Genomic DNA, 21,347 nt, shown 5'->3' on the forward strand with positions numbered 1-21,347 from the left:
AGCCAGACAAAGAAAGTCATTTTTGATAGTTTGGAGCTAGCCTGATCTTCCTAATGATTCAAACATAAATTCCAAAAGGCTCAAACAACAAAGGGGAGATTTGGGCTCATGTAATAGAAAATGCTAGAGTTAGACCCACAGGGTAGGCTGGTGGGGCTTACATGGAATCTAGCACTTGGGGGGCTAGGTCAGGAGGGCTGTGAACCTGAGAGCACCCTGAGCTGGCAGGTCTCCTTTTGTTTTTGTTTGTTTGTTTGTTTGTTTGTTTTCTAAACCAAAGCATCATGTACAACAACCTCAGCCTCAGATACAGCTTAAACATGAACTGTCATCTTAGGACCCTACAGTCTTCCCCAAGCTTGGAGAGAGGGAGGGAGGGAGGTAGGGGCAGCTCTTATCTTGGTTAAGTCCGGGACAGGCCTGGGTGTCTGGCTGTCTTGTGGGCACATTCTCCTAGGATGCTGTCCATACATTGACTGTGCTGCCTCTGATGATCTCATCATTGGTTATTAATCTGTGCAGATGTCCATGTGAGGTAATTCACAGTGACCTTGACCCTCTGGACTCAAAATGTCCTGTTGACAGAAGATGGGTATCCCTGTGTCCCAGTGCTGGGAGTTACAAACTTGCTACACCATGCCTGGTTGTTTTTCAAACTCCTGTCTATATTTGAGGTGCAGCTGCTTTGGTCTTTGAGCCATTTTGGTCTCGTTCATGGTCTGGTGTAGTCCTGTGTGCTGGAGTTTTATGTCAACTTGACACAGCTAAAGTTGTCTGAGAGAAGGGAATGCTAATTGAGAAATGCCTCCGGGAGACAGAGCTGTGGGCAAGCACGTAGGGCATTTTTAAAACTAGTGGTAGAGTAGGAGAACTCAGCCTAAGTCAGGCAGTGCCATCCCTGGGCTGATGGTCCTGGGTTCTAAACCGGGGTAGTGGCCCACGTCTTTAATCCCAGCATTCTGAATGCAGAAGCAGGTGGTTCTCTGTGTGTTTGAGGCCAGCCTGGTCTAAAGATTGAGTTTCAGGCACCCAGGGCTATTACACAGAGAAACTCTGCCTTGGAAATACAAAAAGAAAATGGAAAAGGAAAAGAAGAAGAAAACTGGCTGAGCCAGCCACCCTCACAGCCTCTGCATCAGCTCCAGCCTCCAGGTTCCTGGCCTGGCCTGGCCTGGTGGCGTCATTTTCAGTTATGGTTTTGCTATGTAGTCCAGGGTAAGAATTTAATGTAGACCAGGCTGCTCTCTAACTCAGAAATCTGCCACCTTCGTCTGCAGAGTGCTGGAGTTAAAGACACAGGACACCACTCCCCACCTCCCAGGCCTGTTTGGTTTTCAGAAACTTCCTCATGCCCTACTGGCTCAATGTCTGGGCTGGGGAAGCCCTGAGGATCATTCTAGAACCCTGAGGCCTCCTGGGTCCTGCTGGGCTTCACAAGCTGGCTTCAGTCTTGAGTGTCACAGATTGTGTTTCTTAGTGTTGGAGTGGCCTAAGGCCATAGTCAATCCCCTGCCCCAACCCCAGTGGTGTCTGAGGCACTCATTGGGGGAGGGCAGAGCCAGGAACAGCCGGGCAGAAGATGGCTACTGAGTTTCTTTTTTTTTTTTTTTTTTTTTTTTTGGTTTTTCGAGACAGGGTTTCTCTGTGTAGCCTTGGCTGTCCTGGAACTCACTTTGTAGACCAGGCTGGCCTCGAACTCAGAAATCTGCCTGCCTCTGCCTCCCAAGTGCTGGGATTAAAGGCGTGCGCCACCACGCCCGGCTGGCTACTGAGTTTCAAAGGCCCTTTAAGTGCCACCCAAGCACCCAAGCAACCTTGCTTCCTCCTGCTCCAGGATGTGTTGTCATAATGGAGACCAGGAGGATTGGGTGGAAAGAGAGGACTGAGCCTAGAAACCTATTTTTTAAAATCTTGTTTTTACATGGACTTAACGCCAGTGGTTCTCAACCTTCCTAATGCTAAGAAGCCCTTTTAATACAGTTCCTTATGGTGTATGTTCCTTATGGTGTTCCACCAACATTACAACAATAACAAGATTATTTCCGTTGCTACTTTTAACTGTAATTTTGCTATTGTTATGAATTGAAAAGTAAATATCTGTGTTTTCCAATGATCTTCGGTGGCCCACAGGTTGAGAACTACTGACTGGGGAAAGGTGTGGTGTTGCCACAAGTGGACAACGCACGGGATCCCGGGATTCGTTTTCTCCTTTTACCATGTGAACTTCCTCCTGGGGCTGAACTCAGAGCTGGCAAGTGCTTTTCCCACCAGTGCAGCCATCCTGCCCTAGGGGACCCCACCCCCTCTAAAACTAAAAGGCATTCATGTATAATCATCATTTCGGTTCGCATGAATGTGAGCTTCCCGGTATACTTGCCTGCCCCCTGGCAGAAGCTGTGGGAGGACATCAGGTGTCCCCTTTGAGGCAGGGATTCTGCCTGAACCAGACGCAGAACTTTCTAGGCTAAGAGTAGCAGCCAGCAAACCTCCAGCAGAGCTAGTTCTAATTAGCAGTGTCTGTGGAACCCTGGGCTTGTGACCAGGGCACTTGGGACTGGACCCTAGTCACATGATGACATAACCAACATTGCACCCTCTGAGCCATCTCTGCAGCCCAGGACACACTTGGAGGAGGAAGGGTGCAGCCCCAAAGCCCTTGCTCCACCCTTTCATTGTTTTTACGTAAATTATGTCTGTCTCCTTGCAGAACGGTGCCAACACAGCCTCAGAGGACACAGAAAGGGAGTGAGTGTCTTATTCCCCTCAGATATGATCTGTCTTTAAGCTGGAGCTGGGCTACTAAGCCCCAGCCATACTTTCCCCACCTTACTCTGGCATCCAGACCACGTCTGGCCTTTTATATGCTGGAGATTTGAACTCAGATATTAACACTTGCATAGCAAGCTCTCTTACCATCGACCCTTCCCCCGTCCTCTCCCCATTTATATATTTATCCGTTCATTTGCATCTGTGGGGGGGCACCTACATGTAGGGAGGTCAATGGACAACTTGGAGGCAGTTGGTTCTTTCCTTCCACCAGCAGAACTTCCAGCAATAAAACTCAGGTCCACAAGATTGGCAGCAAGTGCCGTTATGCCATGAGCCGTTTTGGAGCATTCCCCTGTTTACTTTTTGTTTTTGTTTTCTGTTTTTCGAGACAGGGTTTCTCTGTGTAGCCCTGGCTGTCCTCGAACTCAGAAATCCAGCTGCCTCTGCCTCCCAAGTGCTGGGATTAAAGGCGTGTGTGTGCCCCCTCCCCCCCCCCCCCCCGTTTACTTTTTTAAAAGTGTTCTTAGTCCCAGGCTGTACTAGAACTCCTGGTTACCACAGGCAACCACTTTACTCCCCTCTCACCACCATGGTGACAAGGCTGTGGTCTCATCCGAGAGTCACACTTCCAGGAGCAGCTCAGACCTCCTGGCTCACCCTTGGTAGCGATGCCTGTGGCTCCTTCTTAGGTCACCCCACCTTCCACCTGGCTTTCCTCTTGGAACCCGTTCCTGTGGTATGCACCCCAAAGCCAGTGTAGGCAAAAAGAGATCTTTGAGGAGATTGGGTGTGGCTATTCCAGGCTCGGGAGCTCTGAGCTAGGGGCTGCCCAGTGCCCTCCCGAGTCCTTGGGCTTTATTGATGCAGCGGCCCCCAGGAAGGGACAGGGCCTCATTAGTGATGCACAGTGGGTGCCCTCATCCTCCTGGTGGTGCAGGGAACCTGAGACTTCGGGAACTCTGTGGAGGCTGGAGGAACCTCTTGGAGCGCTACCGTGGCCAGCTGTCAGGGGTCAAGCGGTGCAGGGAGGCCGAGGGCCGCAGTGGCTCTGCCAGGGGCCTGGCAAGGAGCAGCGGGTAGGGGAAGGACCTGGGGAAGTCGCCAGCGGTCCCAGTGACTGGAGACAGTCGCTCGGACTTGATGCTGACTGGAGGTGTCGGAGGGGAGGCCCCTCGGCTGGGGGGACCCTCCTCGCACAGACTGCGGGCACTGTTGGAGAGATGGGGGAAGGGGGGCAGGAAGGGGAGAGACCCACAAGATAGGTAAGAAGGCTTGTAGGCCATGGGGTTCTGGAGTACCCTCTAAATCTCACAGCCCCACCCTCAGCCCGGTCCAGGCGAGTCTCGCTCCTGGCCGCCAGGGGGCGCCCAACTCACACTGGCCGGATGGGGTCTACAGCATCCCTCGTTGGTGGCCAGGGCGAGGGCTGCAGGGGTCCCTGAGCTGTGTCTCCTGGGCTGCAATCTATGGGCAGAGGCTGGATGAGCAGAGATCCTGTCAGTACTCCAACCCTCCCGCTCCCGGACTTGGGGTTGGGGTGAAGGACGCCAACGGGCAGGCAAATCAGACAGGGTTGGGTGCACCTGTGGAGCCTGACGGTAGGAAGGCAAAGCTACCCAGAGCGGGGCCCGGGGCACCGGGACTCTGCAGGCCGCTGTACAGGCTTCTCTGCAGGAACAACAGAGGGAAAACTGTGGTTGGATGTGACCCCCTGCCTCTTTCCTTCCTCTCTCCCACTTCCCCCCTCCTCCTTCTCCTCTTCCTCCTCTATCCTCTTCCAACTCTCTCCCCTCTCACCGAGGTGCCCAGTCCCCCTCGGGCACCAACCAGGCCAGGAGGCAAGTCTGGCCTCCGCCCATCAGTCGCCAGGTACAGAGGCGGGGGCGTCTTGCTCGCAAGGTGGCTCGGAGAGAAGATCGGGTGTCCCAGGCCTGAGGTGAAGACCCAGGAAAAGAGGCTGTCGTGTCACTCATCGAGTTCAGAGCCCGGGTTCCTCGTGCCCTTCTGCCCTCCCCACGCTCCATCTCTCACGCTAACGCTCACCCGGGGGTCGAAAGTGAGGTGGGCGGCTGTGAACAGATGGGGCCTCCCCTTGCCCGCCAGGATCACAGCCTGGAGTGGCTGGTGGGACCCGGTATGACAGCTCTGAAACCGACATTGTGGGGGCCACGGGCTGTGGACAGAAGGGGGAGAGAATGAGGCAGAGGGGGCCCTGTGCCTCAGAAGTTTCTGAGGGTCTCCATTAAGGCCTAGACCCAAGGCTGGGGTTGCCGGGTGGGCTCCATCTCAGCTGCATTGCCTTGTTCAGGGCTGAGGTCTCCCTCTGCAGAGCATGGGGTGTCAGAGAAATTTTGGCAGGAAGACTTGCTTGCTGAACTGTTACTGTCCTTCAAAGCCCGGGTCATAAAGTGCATTCCTCAGCCACCCAGGACAAGACTGGCTTCCACTCAGTGGCTCCCCTGTCTGCCCTTTTATCACTACTCCCAGAGTCTCAAACTCAGACTATGTATTGGAAGTGTGTTGGGGGTGAGAGGGGGCACAGGGAAGTCCTCTTACATAAATCCGAGGCGGGGGCGAGGCCGAGCCTCTGTCACCCCCCAGTGTCCTCAGCAGCTTCTCTCCAGGACCTTCTGGCCCCTCCTCCATATCCAGCTCGGGCCCATCAAGGCCCACGCCCCTCCTCTTCAGTGTCTGTGGGAACAGCAGATGACAGGGTGGGCCCTCCGACCTTATCTGACTCCTAGAACTTGGTTCTCAGGTACCTGGGAGAGTCCTTCTCCAGCCAAACTGCACAGACAGATACAGATGGGCGTGGCCTGCTCCAGAGGGACCCCAGGGACTAAAACCACTGTGAGTTCCCCCAAAGTTCAAGTCCCTTTAGTGTCAGAGGAAAGGATCAAGAACTAACAGGGTCACACAGTGGCCGGCTGGCCAGGATGTTCTCGGGGGACTGCAGGAGGCTTCAGGTACCTGTAAGATATCCGCGTTGGTGCGGCTCTCGTGCGGCTCGCTGTATTCGGTGTACTTGAGCAGCACCCGGTCCATGTCGCTGCTCGCATACTGGAAGAGGCGTTGCGCGCTGTTGAAGATGATCAGGGCAATGTCGCAGTCACAAAGCACGCTCAGCTCGTAAGCCTTCTTCATCAGCCCGAACTTGCGCTTGGTGAAAGTCACCTACATACAGCACAGGGGCAGAGACAGGATTGGGGTGGAGGAGGGTTAATGCTGGGTGTTCCTAAGGCTGGTAAGACGCCTCAGTGGTTAAGAGCACCAACTGATTTTCCCAAGGTCCTGAGTTCAAACCCCAGCAACCACATGGTGGCTCACAACCATCCATAAGGAGAACTGACTCCCTCTTCTGGAGTGTCTGAAGACAGCTACAGTGTACTTACATATAATAAATAAATAAATTTTTTTAAAGGAGGGTGTTCCTAAATGAGTACAGAGCAGGCTTTTTTCCTTCAGTCTCCATCTGAAGCTAGGAAAGCTCTCTGCGTTTACAACTCCACCCAAATGTCCAGTTCCCTTCTGAAAGGAAGATTGGGCCCCAGAAACAGAACCCACACTTTCTGTCACACTCAGACTCCCCAAGATGGCCTCAGGACTCAGACTTCTCTGCAAGACCATTCGACTTTGGCCTGGATGTGCCCCTGCCTGGAATGCCACTCCCCGTATAATGGTAACACCACCTGGGAACTCACCTGCCTGTTCCTTTGGTCTAGAATGCGTGAGATCTGGATTTTTTTCCTCCCCATCGTGGGTAGCTGTGCAGAGCGGCTGTTGTGTAAGAGGGCAGAAGGAAGGCGTGAGCAGTACAAGGCAAACAGTACCCAGCCTCGATCCTGACCCTGCTCTCTTCAAGTCCCAGCATAACAAAATGACAGGGAGAAGGAAGGCAGCCACTTAATCCAGGCAGCCCCTACTGGGCACCAGCTGGGTGTACTCCATGCTCAATAAATGCGAGGCAATGTGGAGGTCCGTGTCCTCCCTCGCACCCAGGCAGCTGGGGCAGGAAGAAGCTGGGATCCAGGCAAGCCTCAGCTCCACAGGGAAGACGGAGGACAGCAAGGAATAATATCACTTGCCCCAATGGAAGGGAGCATTAGCATGTGCTCTGGGCCATGGCCACAGATGTGGAACACATCTACTGTGTGTGTGCGTGTGTGTGCAGGCATCACTCTGAGCACACACAGGACAACCTTCAGGTTTCCTCTGTCCACCACAACGCTCCGCAGATACAGCTCTAGCATCAGGCTAGACAGCAAACGGCCTTGACAGGTGAGCCATCTCACACGTCCTCTTTTTTATTGAAAGAGGATCTCTCTATGTGGCCCTTGGCTGTCCTGGAACTTGCTGTGTAGACCAGGCTAGCCCCAAACTCATGCATCACCACACCCAGCTCTCTTACTTCTTTAGTGTAAAATTCACCGTGTTGACTGGCGTGACTATATGGCACACGTGTTTTTTCTATACAGTGTAATCATTCCTTTGGGCTACCTCCAGAACATTCTTTGCTCACCTCACCGAGGCAGCAGTTGTTCTTGCTCCCTTCCCCCTTTCCCCTACTTCCCCTGCTTTCTGGCTCTGTGGAGTTTCCTGTTCTGGACATTTCCACACATGAGGTAACATATTCTGTGGGCCTGGGTGCTCCCCACATTTTCACTATGGGACCTGGAGTGAGAGTGTTCTGGGACATGGTTTTGCTAAGAGTCTAGGCTGACCCAGAACTCAGAATCTCTCTCTTAGCCTCCGGAGTGCCAGTGGAACAGAGCGGCCATCACATTCCCGGAGAGAAAATGCTCTGCTGTGGTTTTTTTGCATGGGCCTGAGGAAAAGGACTGGTGTGTGGCATCACGGAAAACTCATCCCTGTTTGCTTGGTTTAGGCTGGCAGACCTGGGGACTCCATCAAAGGATCCATATGGGGATGTGAACAGCCCCTGGCCTCGGGTGGGGGTGGGGGTGCAGAGGGAGGATCTTGGGTCTCCCTGGCAGGGCTTCCAGGAGTTTTAGACTAGCCTGGGCTATGGTGAGATCTTAAACAAACAAATGAAAACAAGGTAAGGTTTCTGAGCTGTGCATGGGTGACACAGAATGGTGTGAGCACTCCGTGGCTGAGGCAGGAGATTGCTGGAGTCTAGAAGCTCTAGGCTAGTCTGGGCTTGGCTGCGTGCGGGAGGCTAGGGAGGTGGCTCAGTTGGTAAAGCCCTTGCTGTGTAGATGCTAGGGTCAGAGTTCCCGGCATTCTCCCAAAACACAAGCCTGCAGTCTTTTCACTGGGGGGGCCGAGTCAAGCAGACCCCAGGCCAACGGAGCAAGATCCTGGCTCGGTGAACAACAGTGTCTCAAAACCATGAAGTGGGATCTAGGGAGATGGTTGGAGTATGTGTAAAAGTGTAAAAGTGGCTTCACAAGAATGATCACCTGAGTCTGAATCCCAAGACCCACATGAAAGTCTGCCTGCTAATGTCTAACCCTAGTGCTGAGTGAGACTGGGGGACACAGGAGGAGCACAGGGCTTGGTAGCCATCAAGATCCAGTTTCAGCTAGAGACCCTGTCTGAGAAGGGATGAGGTAGACAGGACAGGACAGGACACTGTCTTCTGTGCACTTGTGAATCCATGCACAGATAGATACACACACATGCACTTGAGCAAAGGCATGTAGATACATACACACACACACACACACACGCACACACGCACACGCACACATGAGCACAGATACACAGACAAGTTCAGAAAGCAACTGATAATGACAACCCACACCAACCTCTGCTCTCCAGACCCCACCCCCATACACACAGAGCTCAGGTAGGGACACCCACTGGCCTAGGGCACTACATCCTGCATGAAACCTTGGACTCTCAGAGACCCAGGCTAGGCTGGGCCTGGGACACAGTTTAGAAGCAGAGAAGTAACTGGCCATCCTCAGATGATCTGGATTTTTTTTTCTCTCTCTCTTGCAATTTTTTATTTTGTAGGAAACAGGCATTCCCCTGTTGCCCAGGCTGGCCTCAAACTTGCTATGTAGCAGAAGCTGACCCCTGTGTTGGGGATTGGGTAGCTCCAGAGCCCTTTCATAACACATGGAGGACCAGACATGGGCTGGCAAGATGGCTAAGCGGATAAGTGCACTGACTGCTCTTACAAAGGCCCTGAGTTCAAATCCCAGCAACCACGCGGTGGCTCACAACCATCAGTAATGAGATCTGACGCCCTCTTCTGGTGTGTCTGAAGACAGCTGCAATGTACTTATTTATAATAAATAAATTTTTGGGCTGGAGCGAGCAGGGACTGAGCAAACGGGGCCGACTGGAGTGAGCAGAGGTCCTAAATTCAATTCTGAACAACCACATGAAGGTTCACAACTATCTGTACAGCTACAGTGTACTCGGTTTTTACCCTCTTGGGGACAGTCCTCTCCACACACTACAGGGCTATACAGCCTCTCTTGCCTCACAACTGGTTGAGGTTCCCATTTACACAGATACACATGTCCTCATGCCACCTCAGGGTCACATGGGCCTGCCTGTGCCCATCTCCCTACAGGGGCTGCCTCTCCCTCACCCTCTGCTGTCTTGAGCCCAGGCAGACACAGCATATACAGTGCCACCTTTGGCTGGTAATGAGCCCCGAAGTCCATGAGAGATGGAGGCCTCAAATGGTGGTTCATGCCAGTGATCCTAGCACTCCAGAGGCTGAGGCAGGGGATTCCCTGAGTTCTGGAGCTCCTGGCTAGTCAGACCTACAAAGCAGGACTCAAATAATAATAATCAGACACCATGGCACATCATCTCAGCACTGACAAAGTGGAGGCAGGGGACTAGAAGCTTAAGACTAGACTCAGCCAGTGAAGCTAGCCCTTGCTGCTTCCTAGTCCACAAACCGAGTGGCCTGCCTGTGGCTCCCACCATTTGGGAGCCCTGTATACCCAGCAATGTGGGATACTTCAGCTAGCACAGGTGAGATCCTGTGTAGTCACCACCCTCTCTGAGGTGAGTCCAGGAGGCAGCTCCAGGGCGGTCAGGGGCCAGCTGCAGCTTCTTACTAAATTTAACCTCCTCGCTAATTTTAACCCTTGGCCGGAACCAGGCCTTTCCCGGGACTGGGACATGTTGTTAAAACCCAGGCAGGTCCTCAGAGGCTGAAGGGGACACTGGACAGGAGGTTCCCCAGCCAAGAGAACTCTGGAAAGGTCTCCGACTTCAGATCCGTGGGAGCCTGGCCATGCTTGGACCTGAGCCATTGGGCCATCTCCCTCTGCCCTGAAGATGTGAGGCAGAGATGATGGTGAGAGGGACCCCCAAAGGGTGGGGTGCAGAGAGAAGGGATGTGGGGGCTCTCTCTGAACACAGACCCGAGGGCAGAGATAGGCAGTAAGTTCCTGGAAGAAGGGAGAGCAGGTGCAAGGGCCCTGACATGGGAGGGAGGCTAGCAGGGGACTGCAGGGTCTCTGCTTCAAGCAGACAAGGTGCCTTTAGTTTGTCACTGAGGGTAGGAATTGACTTTTTATTTTTATGTCTTGAGACAGGGTCTCTCATAGCCCTGGTTGTCCTGGGACTTACGACATAGACAGGCTGGCCTTGAACTCAGAGATGCTTCCGCCTCTGCCTCTGCCTCCTGAGTCTCAGATTGAAGACATGTACCACCCAGCAAAATACACTTTTTTAAAAAGTTACTTTTGTTTTGTTTCTTACTGTAGTTTGGGACAGTGTCTCATATAGCCTAAGCCGGTCCCACTCTTTTTTTTTTTTTTCGAGACAGGGTTTCTCTGTGTAGCCTTGGCTGTCCTGGAACTCACTCTGTAGACCAGGCTGACCTCGAACTCAGAAATCCTGCCTCTGCCTCCCAAGTGCTGGGACTAAAGGTGTGCGCCACCACACCCAGCTGTTTCTTTTTTCCCCTGGTCCCACTCTTACATAGCTGAGGATGCCCTTGAACTCCATCTTTCTGCTTCTACTTCCTGAGTGTGTTAGGTGGTGCTGAGTGTGGAACCCAGATCTTCATGTGAGTCAGGCAGGTGCTCCACCCACGGAGCCATGCCTGGCTGGATTTACTTGTTTTCTCTGTGATAAAAAATAATTTATTGGCTGGGAGTGATGGTGCACACCTTTAATCCCAGCACTCGGGAGGCAGAGGCAGGCAGATTTCTGAGTTCGAGGCCAGCCTGGTCTACAGAGTGAGTTCCAGGACAGCCAGGGCTATACAGAGAAACCCTGTCTCGAAAAAACAAAAACAAAACAAAACAAAAAATTTCATGTGTACGTTTTGTCTGTGTAACATGCCTGCCTGCCTGGTGTCTGAGGAGGCCAGATATTACCCACAGTTGTGAGCTGCCACATGTGTGCTGGGAATTGAACCCAGGTCCTCTGGAAGAGCAGCTAGTGCTCTTAATCCTGAGAAATCTCTTCAGATTTAATTTTTTTTTTATGTGTATGAGTGATTTGGGGTTTTGTTTTGTGGAGATAGGGTGTCACCATGTAGACTAGGTTGACCCTGAACTCACAGACATTCACCTGCCTCTGTCTCCCCAGTGCTGGGATTGAAGGCAGAACAGCAAAGTGGCCTGTGTGTGGGCACATCTACCTTCATGTATGTATTGTGAGCTGCCAGATGTGTGCTTGGTGCCCTGAGGAGGTAGAAATGGAGTCAGGTTCCCTTGAGCGGCTGTCACCGATGGCTGTTAGTTGTCAAGTGGGTGCTGGGAGCCAGAGCTAGACCCTCCACAAGAGCAGCAAGAGCTCTTAATTACTCCAGTGCTTTTTCTTTCCAGCTCCTAATTTTTTTTTAAATTATTTACTTTGTGAGGAGATACATGTCACAGCATGTGTGGAGGTCAGAGGACAACCTGTAGGAGCCTGTTCTCTTTCCACTATGTGGGTCCCAGGGGTCGAACTAAGGTCATCAGGATGAGGACAAACATTTTTACCCGCTGAATTATCTCACCAGTCCCAATACTGATTAATTCATTTAGTTTGGGGGCAGGGTCTCATTATATAGCCCTGGCTGGCCTAGAATTTGCTATGTAGATCAGGATAGCCTGCAACTCAAAGACATCAGCCTGCCTCTGCTCCCCACTTCTGAGACTAAGGGCGTACAACTACCACTCCTAGCTATTTATTTATTTATTTTACTTTACTTTTTTTTTTTTTTTTTTTTTTTTTTGAGACAGGGTTTAATATCCTCTAGGTTGGCTTGAACTCCTGATCCTCCTGCCTCAGGCTCCAGAGTTCTGGGATGACCCTCAAACTCTCATGGGGAGCAGGAGGCCAGGGCTCAGCCCTCTTTGAGCGGCTGCCCAAGCATGGAGCCCAGAGTTGAATCCCAGCTCCCACATAAAGGGCCGAGAGTGCTTCCTCTCTTTTCTGGGGAGATGAGGTGCGGCTTACTGGCCAGGCAGGCTGAATCGCTAAGCTCCAAGCTTAGGAAATGACTGTCTCAGATATAGTGGAAAAGTTCTTGGGAGGCAGATGCCAGGGGACCTCTATGAGTTCTAGACTGGCCAGGGCTACATAGTGAGACCCTAAAGAATTAAAGTATGAAGAGTGATTGAGGAAGACCCCTGCCCCCACGGTGACCTCTGGCCTCCACACAACACAAGAGAGAAAGCTGAGGCCGAGACGACCCCGCTGCCCCTCCCCCCAGTCCCCTGCACACTTCCTCTTAGACTTCCCCAGCGGACACCTTGCCCAGAAATACATGAAAGAATGCAAATCTTCGATCACTCAGCACGGGCTAGAGACGCTTGTGGCCCAGGTGTGGCGCGGAGTGCGGAGGCGGCCGCCAGGGATTGGCAGACCTATTTGTACTTCTATGCAAATTACCCAGCCACAAACGGACCCCCCCCCCTGCTTCAGCTCCAGATGTTGGGGTGATCGGAATGTGGGGAGGAGGGGGCAGCATATTATGAATATGTTGGGCATAAGGAGGAAGCTGGGAGCCAGGGATTAGCCTTCTACACTCAAGTGTTGTTCATGTAGGAAGGGGGTGTTCAGCTGTGCAGTGATGTCACCCAGCACTGGTGAGGTGGAAGGTGGGGGATCATCTGGAGATCAAGGGCATCCAAGGCTACATAAGTAGTTTTGGAGGCCAGCCTGGGCTACATGAAATCCTGTCTCAAAATTAATTAACTAAAGTGAAATCTTAAAACAAACTAAAATGCTCCTCCTGGCTCAATGACTGCCACAGGGACAGTGTCCATCCAGCCCAGACTGATGTGACAGGGAGAGGTGGGGCTAGGTCCTGGAGGAAACCCTGCCTAGCTGAGAGAGGGCAGTCTAGACAGTGATACACACAGAGGAGAGCTCACGGAGGGAGGGGGGGGAGAACGGGACGGGGGGGGGGGGAGAGAGGGGATACCAGGGGCTGCTATGTGGGTGACCCACATACCCGGGGTTGGCCAAGAGCTCAGGGCTGAGCACTGAGGGGCGAGGTGCTTGGAAAACCAGAAATTCTCTGTGACAGACAGGGTAAGGGGCAGTAACACATCTGCTGCCCAAGCAGAACCAGGAGCACCTGTATCCAGGGCAGCAGACTGACAAACCTGATGAGCTGAGTGTGATCGCAGGATGCACAGGGTGGAGGGACAGGACCCATTCCTGGAAGCTGTCTTCTGAGATCCATACACCAGTTATGATCGCACGCCCAGAAAAATTAATGATTGTTAAAGTTTTGTTTTAAAGGCAGGCTCTCACTATGTAGCCCTAACTGTCTTGGATCTCATGTAAACCAAGTTGATCTAAAACTCAGAGATCGACTTGCCCTTGCCTCCTAGGATTAAAGCCGTGCACCACCACACTTGGCTATGGATGCAATTTTTAAAAACTAAATTAAAATAAAACATACCTCCCCACATACACTCAACCCTTCTGTCTGGTGGGATATGGTTAGTAAGTCGATCTACAAATCTGCCTGAAAGGCTTCTAAACCACAAACTATCACCTCTCCAGCTTGGTGAGGCCTCTGGCTCCCCAGGTGTTGAAATGAGGGCGACTAGGAAGAGATCCCATCTTCCCAGTGACCTTTTGCCTCTTAGCCCAATGAGGTCTCCGTTTCCCACCCCCACCCCCACCGTCAATGAAAGCAGGTTAGAAACACTGTCTCCCCCTATCCCCAAAGGGCTTTCGATTTGTCTTTCCTTTTCAGAAGCCCTGAGTGTCAGTCCTCGTCCAGCTTCCGACTTGTTCCCTGCGATGGGCCACTGGGCTGCACAGGGACCCATAGCCCAGCGTGAGCAGAGAAAGCAGAAGTGAGAGGCAGGTGGGGAGCCAGGCCCGCGGGACACGCGGCCTCACGCAACCCGGGCTGCGGTTTCATCACCTGCTCCCAGGACTCCTCATTACGAGAACAGGAAGCGCCCCCTGGAAAGCCGGGACCCCTCCCCGCCCTCTCCCGGGGGCCCCAGCAGCCGCTGAGAGCGACCCCAGCTGCCCATCTCCTCGGCGCTACAACCGACGACACGCCCCCCTATGGGCGGGGCCCAGGGCGGGAGGCGGGGCCTCGCCCACCGCAGCTCTGGGCCAAGCATCTGCCTGGCTGAGCAGGTGCGTGTGACCAGCTCCCTTACTCTCCCCGCAGCAGCCGCAGCTTAACCACCAAAACCCGGTCAGTCTGGGCCGCCCAGGGGTGCCTGGCTGCCTAGCTCTTTCAGAGGCAAGGTGGATCTCTGAGTTCAAGATCAGCCTGGTCTGCATAATGGGTTCCAGCACAGCCAAGGCTATGCAGTGAGATCCTGTTTCAAAACAAGAGTGACAAAAATGTAGGGAAAAAAAAAACCCTACACATAACATAAATTTCAATTTTAACGGGGTGGGGGGAAGTGGCTGAGAAGACTCAGTAAGGGTAAGAGGATACAGGTAAGCGTGTGGACCTAAGGTTGAGACTCAGAACCCACGTACTAGCCAGGCAGTTCCTAAGGACTTGATAGCGGGCTGGTCTTGCTAAAATGCCAATCTCCAGGTTCAGTGAGAGGCACTCGCTCAGAAAGTAAAGTGCATGTGTACGTGTGATTATCTGCCTGGTCAAGGCCACTGATCCAGAAGCAAGGACAGATTCATGCTCTGAGCCTAATCTTGCTGTCCCATGTTAGGGACACCCAAGGCCCCCAGCCTTGTCCCCTGAGCCTCCACAGTGGCTGCAGGGACAGCCCAAGATTTCCCTCTTTGTTCCACAGAAAGATCTTCCTGTGGGGAATTGGTCCTCAGAGGCCCAGGCCTCCCAGCTTGGGAAATTAACACATCTGTCAGCACTGGGCGGAAGGGACTGTACCCATGGCCTCAAAAAGCCCCAAGACATACCAGATGGAAACCCGAGTTGAGGTGTGTGTGACATCCTGTGTCCTCCTCTGTATGCCCAGAAATGTTAGGGACACCCAGGCAAGGGGGCAGACGAACGATGGGTTCCCCTCTGGCCAGTCAATGGCAGATACATAACTCTGTCTGTCTCCAGGAGGTCTATGTGGAAAGGATGGAAATAACACCACCTCTGGTGGCACATGCCTGACATCCAGCAGCTGAAAGTAGAGGTGGGTGGGCAGCTGCACGGTGAATCTGAGTGATAGCCTAGGCTGTATAAGACCTATGGGAAAGAAAGGAAAGGAAGGAAGAGGAAAGTGGGGAAACTGAGGCAAGAAACTGTGAGAGTGGCTTTGACAGAGGGTCCAGGAAGGCCTGTCTGAGGGGGCGTCTTGAGGATAGAAAGACGACATCCAGGTCCTAGTCTGCCTGGTAGATAGTAGAGTCAGTGCTAAGGCCCTGAGGAGGGAGGCTGAAGCCTGCTCCTAACCAAGACACTTGCCTGTCTTGCCACCTGCCCTGGGGGAAAGCCCCCTGCCTCCGCCAGGGTGGATAGGGTGAGTGGGGGCTGCAGACAGTGGAGAGCATGGGCAGAGCACTATGGGAAGGTTATGTCGATCCACTGTTCTTGATGTAGTGGCTGTGGTGGGGCAAGAGGCTTTGAAGGCAGGAAGCTGGGACAGAGCACATCTGGAGCAGCTGTGGCCTGGACTACCAGCGTTGCAGATTGGGAGAGAAGATGGGAGAAGCTGGAGTTTGCAGCTGTGGGGACGCCATGTCTTTACCAGGATTGTTGTTCCCTTCTTAGCCCTCACCTCACCTGGGGTGAACTAATACCTAGAGAAGAGGATGCCAGGGACAAGCTGCCCTCCCCAGCCCCTCTGCTTGGAACAGCTCATAGTATCTACGGTGATTGAGTGCCCACTGTTCGCCCAGGCCATCCACACATGTTCTGCCTCACAGAGACAGGCCAGCTACAGAGACAGGAGTCCTCCTATAGAGAGAGAGTGGACATCCCCCTGGTGTCAGATGACAAGAGTCCCAGGTTCCCAGCCAGGAGCAGGCTTGGGTCCCAGCATCGGCCTGCCACACTCTACAGTAACTGCCTGTGACTAGCTCGGAAGTGGGGCTTGATATTGTCATCTTGGGATCACAACCCAGGTCCCAGACTATGTCAGGACAGAATGCATGCTCCTGGCAAAGCCAGTACTGTGGTACATGCCTTTCATCCCAGCTCTGAGATGCAGGCAGGTCAGTGGTTCAAGGTCATCCTCAGCTACATAGCAACTCTGAGACTAGCCTGGGCTACACAAGATCGTCTCAAACAAACAAAACCCCCCAAAGAAGCCAAGTTTTGGCTCAATTTGCCTTGCTGTGGTCACAAAGGCAGACAGAACGGTACCTCATGGAAGGTGGGTGCAGAGGCTATGTCCCCAGTCAGAGCTTCAATTTTCTCAAAGACCTGAGAGTGGCTTTGAGCTCTGTCTTTCTCCAAGAGGGCTGGATGTCCCTACCAGCCTTTAGGATTCTCCTCTGAGATCCAGCATCATAAGCTAGGACTGATGGTTCTCATCTGTCAGCCCAGGTGTGGATCAGGAGCTCCAGGCCAGCCTGGGCAGCTTGACACCCTAGCTCAAAAGGGCAAACTTCTTGGGCTGGAGAGATGGCTCAGTGGTTAAGAGCGCATGCTGCTCTTACAAAGGACTCAAGCCTGGTTCCCAGCACCCACAGCGAGTGGCTCAAAATTCAGCTCCAGGGGACTCAATCCAGCCGTTTCTATGTACTCTTTCTCCGCCCCATACAGAGAATTAAAAATGACAAAAAAATAAATCTTTAAAACAAAAGGAGAAAAATTCAAACCAGTTTTCAGATGGCCCCCAGGCCTTAAGTGTCCCAAAATTCTGTCCCCTTCAAGACAAGTTTTGTTCTGCTCTCAGTTAGGGAGTACTGACACACTGAGTCTGGAGGGAGCAAGCCTGCCTTTTCAGAGACCCCTGCAGCCTTAGCAATCAAACCCCAAACACTGCTCCTGGGTGGACTTGGGAACAGCACACATTCCCAGCGCTCTCTTCTGATCCTCACTGGTAGATTCTAGTTAAGCGTTCTCCCAGCTCCTGCCCACTGAGGCCTCTACTGAACCCAGGTTTGCTCAGACGAACTGTCAGAATGCCTGTCCCCAGTCCCATAGGGCTGCAGTCCTTAACTTTCCCTGGTAAGGAGTCCCACACAATCAGGTGGAAGCCTAAGCTGTATCTGACCTCTGACCTCTGTCTGCATCTAGGGTTGGTTAGGCAAGGATGGGGTCACTCTGTCGACTGCCCTGGAGACTGAGAGGTGGAGAGCGGGTCAAGACTATGAAAGGGACATTGTCTCGGAGAGGGCTGTGAGTTGTTCCTAATGAGGTTTCCAAGGAAGACACAGGCATGGGGCGAGGGATGGTTCCTTCACCCCGTCTCCCATGCCCATGTACATGCCTGAAGGAAAACAAGGGCAATGAATGTCAATTGGTGTGTACCCTAAGAAGTGGGTGCCTCAGCTCACAGACTGCTTTAGTCAGGGTTTCTATTCCTGCATAGAATAGACCAAGAAGCAAGTTGTGGAGCAAAGGGTTTATTTAGCTTACACTTCCAAATTGCTGTTTATCATGGTACTGGCATCTCCAAAACGCTGCAACTAGGCTTCACCAATAACCTCTCATAGGCTCTCTTCATGGTGTGAAGCCTCAACTCCACTGCATGACCCCTTCAGTCCTGGGCCATTAATTGAAACTGAAGCTGCACCTCCACCAATGGCTTTCCATGGCCTCTCACAGTGCCAAGCCTCAGCTGCTCTTCCTGACCCCTTCGTGCCTTCAAAACCAGTACCACCTGGGTGACTCTTACATATTACCAAGTCCTGCTGCAGCATGAGGTACAACCTTGGCTATCTCTGGAACACAGCCTCAAAAAATACTTCCCACAAGATTTCACCTCAATGATGCTGGTCTCTTCTTAATTACTGCTAATTTCTTAGCTCTAGCTAACCAGCATCAATAATCCCAGTAATGCAAAGGTTTTGCTTTAGTAGTTCTGGTATCTTGTTAATCAAAGCTGATTCTTCAGCCCCAGCTAACCAGAACCACAGAATCTTCACAATCAAATCAGCAATGGCTCTGATAAGAGTCTTTAATCGTCCCTCTGAAATTTCACAAGCCAGACCTCCATCTTCTGCACTGTTCTCAACATTATCTTCCAAGTTCCTACAGAACATCCCACAGAGCTCTTAACATCCCAATGGCTCTTCTAGCCCAAAGTTCCAAAGTCCTTCCACAGTCCTCCCCAAAACATGGTCAGGTTGTTCACAGGGATACCCCACTTCTGGTACCAATTTGTCTTTGTCAGGGTTTCTATTCCTGCACAAACATCATGACCAAGAAGCAAGTTGGGGAGGAAAGGGTTTATTCAGCTTACACTTCCAAATTGCTGTTCATCACCAAAGCAGGTCAGGATACAGGAGCTGATGCAGAGGCTATGGAGGGATGTTTCTTACTGGCTTACTTCCCCTGACTTGCTCAGCTTGCTTTCTTATAGAATCCAAGACTATCAACCCAGGGATGGCACCATCCACAATGAGTCCTCTCCCCTTGATCACTAATTGAGAAAATGCCCCACAGCTGGATCTCATGGAGACACTTTCCCAACTGAAGCTCCTTTCTCTGTGATAACTCCAGTCTGTGTCAAGTTGACACACAAAACCAGCCAGTACCCAGATGTAGTGCCATCACAATCAACCATCCCCAAAACTTCAAATACAGCCTCAAGTAGGAACACACCTGTGACCCGACATTTTGGAAATGAAGGCAGGAGGACTGATGAAAGTTCAAGGCTATTTTGGACTACACACAAAGACCCTGTCTCAACCTCTCAATCCCCCTCTACCTAAAACAAAGAAAACCACAAACATAGCCACCCACGGGTACACATCTGTGATCTTGGCACTTGGGAGACCAAAGATCCACTACCATGAGTTCTAACTTAGCCTGAGCTACAGAGTTCTTCCCAACCCCAAGGTCTCATGATACAGCCTCACTTAGGGCTCACTATGTAGATAGACTAGGTTAGCCTGAAAAGATCTGCCTAACTGGGATTAAAGGCATGAAGCACCAGGTATGGCTACATAGACTTCTAGGCCAACCTGGACTGTAGAGTGAAACCCTCTCTAAAATTGCCAACTGAAACTTCCAACAGTGGAGTGTGGTCACACCCTTGAGATCCTGGTCCTTGGAAGGCTAAGGGTGGAGAGCTGCTTTGAGTTTGAACTATGTACGCCGAAACTACATAGTGAATTTCGGACTAACCTGTCTTAAACCCCCTCTTCTCAAGAGAAAGAAGAAACCTCCAACAATTTAATGGTCACACGCTTGTGATCTCAGCACTCAGGAGTCTGAGGCAGGAGAACTGCTGTGAGTTTGAGGCTAGATGAGCTACATAGTAACTTCCAGACTAGCTTAGGCTAGTTGAAACCCTACTCAGCAAACACTCCTGAAAGCCAGGCCCCCTAACCCACAGACAGCGCGCGCGCATACACCCACACACACACACTCTCTCTCTCTCTCTCTCTCACGGCTCTCTGCATCCCACCCGCCCCGAGACCCGCGCACACCTCAGGAGTCCCGGGAGTCTGGTCCCTGCTGGCCACACCTGCTGCGCACTGTGAGGGTCCAGGCGCCTATGCTTCTGCAGCACTGAGCATAGCTCTGGCCCAGCGGCAGATGCCTTCCCGCGCAGCCCCGCCCCCAAGAGCTGATTGGGTGGAAGTGGGTTATTTGCATAGGGGCGGATACCTGGCTGTGTTCTGGCTCCTAGACGTTTCATACTAGGTCGGAGAGAAGATGCTAGGAAAGAGAAGCCTGACTGAGAAGTGCACGCCAAGGAGGCTAAGGCAGGAGTACTGCAGCTAGTTGCAGGCCAGCATGGGATACATAGCGAGACCCTATCAAAAACAAAACAAAACAAAACAACCAGAGCATAGTGGCACACAACTTTAATCCCAGCCCTTGGAGAGGTACAGGCTGGTGATTGTTGAGGCTAGCCTGGTCTACAGAGCAAGTTCCAGGACAGCCAGGGCCACACTGAGAAACTGTGTCTGGAAACAAACAAACAAACAAACAAACAAACCAAAGCCATCACTACCACCACCACCAACAACAAAAACAAAGGAAAGAGAAAGAAAAAAGAGAAAAAGAAAACAGGGTCAAATACATATTATCTTAAAAATTAAAAAACAGCTGGGCGTGGTAGCCCTGGCTGTCCTGGAACTCACTCTTTAGACCAGGCTGGCCTCGAACTCAGAAATCTGCCTGCCTCTGCCTCCTGAGTGCTGGGATTAAAGGCGTGCGCCACCACGCCTGACTATTGTTTGTTTTTATATTTATTTTGAGCCAAGGTTTACTATGTTGCCCAGGCTGGCCTTAGTTAGACTTAGCATCTTCATGTGATTGTCTCAGCCTCCTGAGTACCTGGGATTACAGACTCAGCCACCAGGCCCAATTTATTTCTTATCTAGAGACAGTAGTCTCAAAATTACCCAGGATGCACTTGAGCTCTGTGTACCTCAGACTGGCCAGAAACTTAGCACACTCCAGCCGACTGGAGCAACTGGGAGGACAGGCTGTGTCACCAAACTAGCTGCTAACTCTACTTCACTCCTATTAAGGTGTATGGTCCTGACTAGCTAGTCCAAGGAAGGTCAGGGTCATCACAGTGAGGTCCAGGAGCCCTGACTCCTTAAGGAGGAGCCTAGCTGTTTGAGGAGTTCGCCGCTGGGTGAGGGGCTTTGGGATGTGGGGTGGGATCTCAGCTGACTGGGTGTCCTCTCCATTGTCCCACACCTGTGTAACTGGAACCTGGTCTGCAGGACTCTGCATCTCAGGGCAATCCTCTAGCTTCACCCCATGAGTTTTGGATGACAGTAGCAAACCGCTTCCACAGCAAAAAAAAAACCTTTCTCTTCAGATTCAAAAAAGTTCCTGCTGTGCTATAGGTGGGTCCCCGACTCTTGTCAACTTGCCCACTCCACACACAAAGGGGTCCCCAGGACACACCAAGATCCCGGCCAAGCCTGGGGGCTTCTGCCTGGGTTCCATGATGAACGAGGCTCCGGTAGAAGGAGCCTGGGGAGCCCGGCCCCCGGGACCTCGCTGTTTACCTGGCCACCTCCCCCTGGCTCTGATGCAACCAGCAGGCTCTGGTTACGTGAGGGCGGCAGCTGCAGCAGGGCCCCTGCGCTAGGAGGGGGGCAGGGTG

At 52.3% G+C, this 21,347-nt stretch overlaps 1 protein-coding gene across 6 annotated transcripts; it reads right to left on the reverse strand.

Moving 5' to 3' along the window:
• Positions 1–3,563: 3,563 nt before the first annotated feature.
• On the reverse strand, positions 3,564–19,823 carry Mef2b (myocyte enhancer factor 2B). Of its 6 annotated transcripts, none has more exons than XM_085843888.1 (10): positions 19,705–19,786; positions 13,314–13,382; positions 6,471–6,546; positions 5,740–5,943; positions 5,326–5,460; positions 4,813–4,942; positions 4,567–4,700; positions 4,353–4,437; positions 4,146–4,233; positions 3,564–3,978 (listed from the first exon to the last, which is right to left on the reverse strand). In XM_085843888.1, exons 2-10 carry the CDS (start codon positions 13,364–13,366, stop codon positions 3,759–3,761), a joined length of 1,125 nt encoding a protein of 374 aa, XP_085700014.1. In that variant the 5' UTR covers positions 13,367–13,382; positions 19,705–19,786; the 3' UTR covers positions 3,564–3,758. The 6 variants fall into 6 exon arrangements, with proteins under 6 accessions (XP_085700014.1, XP_085700011.1, XP_085700013.1 ...); XM_085843885.1 differs by lacking the exon at positions 19,705–19,786 and adding an exon at positions 14,090–14,175 and having other exon boundaries at positions 4,146–4,246; XM_085843887.1 differs by lacking the exon at positions 19,705–19,786 and adding an exon at positions 14,090–14,171 and having other exon boundaries at positions 4,146–4,246; positions 4,597–4,700.
• Between the last annotated feature and the right edge of the window lie 1,524 nt (positions 19,824–21,347).

The sequence above is a fragment of the Mus caroli genome, unplaced genomic scaffold (assembly GCF_978045245.1).
Source record: "Mus caroli unplaced genomic scaffold, Mus_caroli_1 scaffold_10, whole genome shotgun sequence".
Taxonomy (NCBI): domain Eukaryota; kingdom Metazoa; phylum Chordata; class Mammalia; order Rodentia; family Muridae; genus Mus; species Mus caroli.